The sequence below is a fragment of the Pituophis catenifer genome, unplaced genomic scaffold (genome assembly GCF_029215685.1).
Source record: "Pituophis catenifer annectens isolate HBS135680 unplaced genomic scaffold, rPitCat1.0.hap2 SCAF_2, whole genome shotgun sequence".
NCBI lineage: Eukaryota > Metazoa > Chordata > Lepidosauria > Squamata > Colubridae > Pituophis > Pituophis catenifer.
Window position 1 is genome coordinate 131,005,029 of NW_027256882.1, and position 6,000 is coordinate 131,011,028.

The following is a 6,000-nucleotide window of genomic DNA, read 5'->3' on the forward strand; positions in this document are numbered from 1 at the left end:
CTGGCAACCAAAGAAGGAATGACTTTTGCTAATGATAGAGCAAGGTCTTATCATTTGGAGCCCTGAAGGCTGCCAATGTTTCCTAGGAATACTGAATGTTTACACAAATGGTTTTGTTCCATTTTCTGATGGAAAACGTTACCGTACTTTCCTTGACCTAATCTCAGCCTACCTCAGGAATGGGATGGCAATATAGAGTAAACTCTGAGGAAAAGAAAAATCCTCCAAAAAGGATAAATGAACATCTCAGAGCCGTGCAGATGAACCCACAGTTAGGCTGGGTAGAGTCCTAAGCAAATCAGAGGGAAGCCTGACATATGTTTTATATCATACACATTTTGCCATATGCCTCTGGCCCCTTTTTAAACAATCACATTCCTTAAAATGTTTGCCACCTTCTTTCTTTTCAAAAAAAAAGACTGTTTTTTTCTCACTTTTCCTTTTAATAATAGCTGTTATTTTATGTCGATGTGACTTTAATCGAATAATACAGTACAAAAATATACACACACTTTGTTTTCCCCATTCTGATCTTAGATACAGTGCGAAAAGATAAGACCTTGCATCATCACTCTAATTTATAGAAAAGCTGGCCAAACCAGCTTTGACTTGAACTGTACATAGTTTGCCTAAAGATATATTTTGTTTTTATAGACCAAGGCCCCGGGATAAATTTGACAATTTCAATTTGGATCAATACTTTGTGATTCATCCAGACTTTCTCAGATACATTAAAAACAGGTAAGACATAAGTGAAGTGAATTTCAAACCTCAAGAAGTTTCAAGATTTTAAATAAGCAGCAATGGCAGTATGGATAGATGTACAAAACAATGTCTTGTTTCAAATTTGCAACAAAGTACAAAACATTCCATCAGAATTATTACAAGCTGGCTGTATGCTATTGGAATGAAACATAAAACAGGTTGAGCATTCAATATCTGGTCAAAAAAAATCCCAAAATATTTTGTGTTCTGACTATATAGGAAACAATGAGAACTTGAAGCCAGCTGCTACTGCCTTCTTTTCATTCTAGGATTATAAGAATTAGATGGTGTTGGTAGCATTTTATTGATTTATTTAAACTACAGGTAGTCCTCAACTTACGACCAGAATTGAGCCCCAAATTTTTGTTGCTAAGTGAAACATTCGTTAAGTGAATTTTGCCTTGTTTTATTACCTTTTCTGGCACAGTTGTTAAGTGGATCACTGCAGTTGTTAAATTAGTAACACGGTTATGAAATTAATCTGGTTTTCCCATTGATTTGGTTTGTCAGAAGCTCACAAAAGGTAATCATATGACCCCAGGACACTGCAACAGTCATAAATGTGAGTCAGTTGCAAAGTGTCAGAATTTTGATCACATGACCATGGGGATGTTACAGTGGTCACAAGTGAAAAACGTTCACAAATCACTTTTTTCAGTGCCATTGTAACTTCAAACAGTCACTAAGTCAACAGTTGTAAATCAGGACTACCTGTATTTATATGGTTACTTGCTTGCTAAATGACTCTGGGTGGCTAACAAGGATCACAAATATCTAGGACAAGGAAAACGATAAAATATAAAATATAATGTGAAACACACTATACCAGCAACCAGATACGTAATACATGTTGTACAGCAGGCTCCTCTAACTTCCTGGTCCAGTGCCTGTGTGGGAAGAACTACTCTGTCATTAGGACGACAAACCAGATTGGGGAAGGCTGTTCCACAGGGCAGATGCTGCAACAGAGAATGCCACAAAGCTCAAATGGAAGAACATTTGACCAAACTTTAAAAACATTAATCTCTTACAACAAATCTCTGCTGAAAAGTATAGAAACAAGTTTCGAAAGCATCTGAAACTTATATTTAGATTAGCATCTGTTATCAGCTCTTTTTCCATTCCCCTACCTCAGTGATGGTGAACCTTTGAGACACTGAGTGCCCAAACTGCACGTGCGCGCATGCCCAAACTGAAAGGTGCGTATGCGCGGACATCAGTAGTGGGTTTCAATTTAGTTTGCTACTGGTTTTCTTGTGCACAATGCTTCTGCGCATGTGCAGAAGTGTCCAGGCAGGTGGGTGGAGCCTCCCGCCATTGCCGCCGCTACCGCTTCACCAATCTGGGGCGAACCGGTAGCAACTCACCACTGGTGTGTGATGCGCGCATGCGCAATCAAGACCAGCTGGCTGGCGGGAGGCGGGGCATCCCAACAGCAGCAGTGCGGCAAGAGGTAAAATCTTTTTCTTTCGTGAGCTTTTGTTTCGTTGTTTGCAGGGAAAAAGCAGCTCACAAAAGAAACACCACGGAGATCTGACCTGGGGTGATGGTGCACGTGCCACCTCTGGCACACATGCCATAGATTTGCCATCATGGCCCTTCCTCATTCTCAACAGAAAGAACAGATAATGTTTCTTTAAGTTAACCTTCAGGTTCACTTACCCAACACATTAGGAGACAAAGAAAGCAACTAAATTCTCTAGCATTTCTTTCAGTCTTTAGTGATTAATTTGTTTTCTTAACATTTGTTTATGTTTTTGTTTACATTTCCTTAGCTAAGTTTCAGAAGGCACAGTTTTTTTATTTTATTTTTCAGCCTGTTTGCCAGGTGCAATCCTAACAAAAGCAACATTATCATTCTGGGATGAACCAGCAGGTTGTTGATTCTTCCTAACTGAAAGAATAATTCATTAATGTTATGATCAGATATGAGAGAGCATGCACAGGACAAAGTTCAGCATGCCAATCCTGTATTATTAATCGTTGTATTTGAATCTCAGGAGTAGTAAATTAAGAACTCTTGTGGAGATGACACAAACCTTTGAATCTTCCCTTTGCATTATTTCCTGGTGGGGGGGGAGAAAATCTCTGTTCTCATAGGATGCAATGCATCCACCCACCCACATGAACTCCAGCTTTCCCAGAACAAAGTTTCTTTAAAAACCAACTAACCACACTAACCTGGAAGGCAAGCAGGCAACTCTGGGCAGCCATTTTCTTCTGCTATGTATTTACCTGCATTTTTTCCCTTTCCCTCTTGATGTTCCACTCTCACATTGCTCCATCCACTCTCTGACAACGGTAGCAGGAACATGAGTAGTTCAAGCTTCTGAACTAGCCAGTATGAAACTTTGAAGGAAGAATGCCAAACACAAACCACAAAACAGCAGTTCCATCCCAGTATTTGGAGCAGTCAGAACCCTCAAAACTAGGCCACTGCTGAAATTTTCTTTCTCACCTGGAATAAAATAATGGGAGTTTTATTTCATGTGCAGAATAAAATTTCTCAAAAGCACCTGCACTCAGAACATTGAAACGGCTCTTTTGTGCTTGGCATGTTCCAAGGTTGGAACCTTTTACCATCCCCAGCTGTCAGATTCAGTTCGGGATGGGATTCCTGGAGTTTGAGTAATCAGGCTGGAATTAAGCAAGATTTGTCTAGAATGTAGCTGTGAAAAACTAGTGTGTCTCCTGAAACTATTCCTCCTTCACAGTCTTAAAGGTAGAGGATCCCTTATCAGATTGAACCCAAGACAATTTTAAAAACAAACACAATTCATTATGAGTGTATGTCTATGATCAGTTTTAAGAATGCCTTATAAATGCCTTTCAACCTGCTTGTTGAGAGCTGAACAGCAGCTCATTCTCTGAGAAGGCCTCAAGGAGAGGACCTGCTCAGCTTTCATTGTCTCCCAGTGCTACCTTTTTAAATCTCCTTTTGTAACTCACCCCAGGTTTTTGAAATCCAAAACTCTAGAAAAGCCCTACTGGCGGATTTATAGACCTACAACAGGAGCCTTCCTTCTTTTCACTGCACTCCATCTCTGCGATCAGGTAAGGGTTCAAAGATGCTGCATAGAATTTAAAGGTGAGCCACAAAGTTAACAGAGACATTTGTCTCTTGCACCATCCTTTAGGAAAAACGTATTTAGCAATCAGTGGATCTGCTGCTATTTCAACATTTGGGCTTTTTTCTCTCTACTTCACTAGAGAAATGCCTCAGGGCAGGGATATATGCTTTTAGCCCTTGTCCCCCTACATGACCACTTCTGTGCTGCTGTTCCTTTAATCATATTCTTTCAATCCTTCCTTTTTTATTTAAAACAACAGAAACTTCAAATTAAAACCCTTTCTGCCTGAGTGAGTTATCCTGGCACTGATTTACTTCATGAACGTCACATCTGCATGCCAGCCACATAATGCAGTTCTAATGCTTAACTTGTGGTTAAACCTTTTCTATTGCATGTCTTTCTTATTGAAGTTAATTTCAGTAAAAAAATGTTTGAAGGGACTCTGAAAGTCCCGACATCCCCAAGGCTTCCTAAAGAGTAGATTTCAATGAGATAAGCTCATGTCTTTCCTCAACTTCCTCTACAGCTTTCCGAATTCTTGGATTCCTTTGACATCTCCACAGTTAATTCACCATATCCATAGAGGGGCAAAGTCATCTCCCACTCTTCCAAAAGGCTTTGAATTAATCTTGCTTTCTTCCTCTTTCCCTTTCTCTTTCAAATTTCAACTGTTAAGCACCCTTCCCAAGGTTATGTGCTACCCTTCTCCCTCATCTTCCAAAGCCACAATCCTCAGTTGCAGAAGAATGCTGTACTAGCACAGATTTTTCTCCTCATTTGCTTTGCATAGCTAGTTTGAAGTTGCCCGTTTCCCCATCACTCTTGGAAATGTTCTCAGAGGAAGGACAAGGTGTGGATTACCATAGTTTTTGGACTATAAGATGCACTCCCCCCCCCCAAAAGAGGGTGGAAATGTTGGTGCGTCTTATACACCGAATACAGCCATTTTTTGCCTCCCGAAGCCCTGCCCCGTGTGTCCTGTTTTTGCGAAAAACAGGTCTGTTTTTCACAAAAACAGGGCATGCAGAGGGTTTGGGAGGCCTGCAGAGTGTTCCTGGGGGCCGGGGAGGGCAAAAACATTTTTTCTTGCTTACTCCTTCGAAATCTTGGTGCGTCTTATATACCTGTGCATCTTATAGTCCGAAAAATATGACAGTTAATCGTTGAGCAACTACGATCTAAGCTTTACAGGCATTTACTTACTTGAGTGTTAATCAAATTTAAGAATATGTAAGTCAACATCTTAATGGTCACAGCTTTTTGGGCCCAGCTCCTAGTTCTTGTTATTTAAGGAATGCACGTTTTATCTAGATAACAAACATTCATACTTATATGTATGTCTTCATCCATTTGAATTGCCTTTAAACAGCAAGTAGTTCTCCATTTTCTCAAATCAAAGCTCTATAGTCTGTGGATAATGTGTGCCATACTTGGTTAGGTCTGTTGTCCCTTTACTATTTCCTGCAATTTATTCATTGCATTATAAGAACTGCTTTTAAGATTGGGGAGTCAGTGCTCTGGAGAGGATTGATCCTCCCCCCTTCCATAAGAGTAGCGTTTAATGTAGTTTTGCCTTTTCTCCTCCATCATCATTAACCCTGGGGGAAAGCAAATTGCCACTATCCCAGCCTTCCAACAAGCTTCCCATGGAACTATGTCAGTAAATCCAATGAGCTCATGTATTTATTTATTAAGTATTTCTCATGTATCTAACTAGGCTTTTTTTTTCCCCAAACCAACCACATTTATTTCCCTCCTCAATGATAATCCTTTGCTTTCCCAGGTAAGTGCTTATGGGTACATCACCGAAGGTTACCAAAAGTATTCAGATCACTATTATGATAAAGAACGGAAGCGTTTAATCTTTTATACCAACCATGACTTCGATCTGGAACGGAAGGTATGGAAACGACTTCATGACGCAAATATTATGAAGCTCTATCAACGAACCTGATGGAAGCAGATTATGAACTCCTGACTGGAGTTGGTTATTTTGCTATAGTGCAGAAACTCTTAAAACGGAGGTGTTATTTGAACATGCTGTTATTAAGATGCACTAGTATTTATTTTTCTGAATGGTTCCATAACACTTAAGGTATTTCCAAAAATATACATACCATGAACCATTATTATCCATCTAGGACAAAAAGATTATGCAATTTAA

At 39.7% G+C, this 6,000-nt stretch overlaps 1 protein-coding gene across 1 annotated transcript in view; it reads left to right on the forward strand.

Annotated features, from left to right (window-relative positions):
- ST6GALNAC1 (ST6 N-acetylgalactosaminide alpha-2,6-sialyltransferase 1) overlaps positions 1-5,790 on the forward strand; it is a 31,655-nt gene extending 25,865 nt beyond the window's left edge. Inside the window, exons 7-9 of the mRNA XM_070934601.1 lie at positions 655-741; positions 3,720-3,819; positions 5,620-5,790. Of these exons, the coding sequence (XP_070790702.1) occupies positions 655-741; positions 3,720-3,819; positions 5,620-5,790 (358 nt within the window). The remainder of the gene's footprint in view (positions 1-654; positions 742-3,719; positions 3,820-5,619) is intronic.
- The last annotated feature ends 210 nt before the right edge of the window (positions 5,791-6,000 follow it).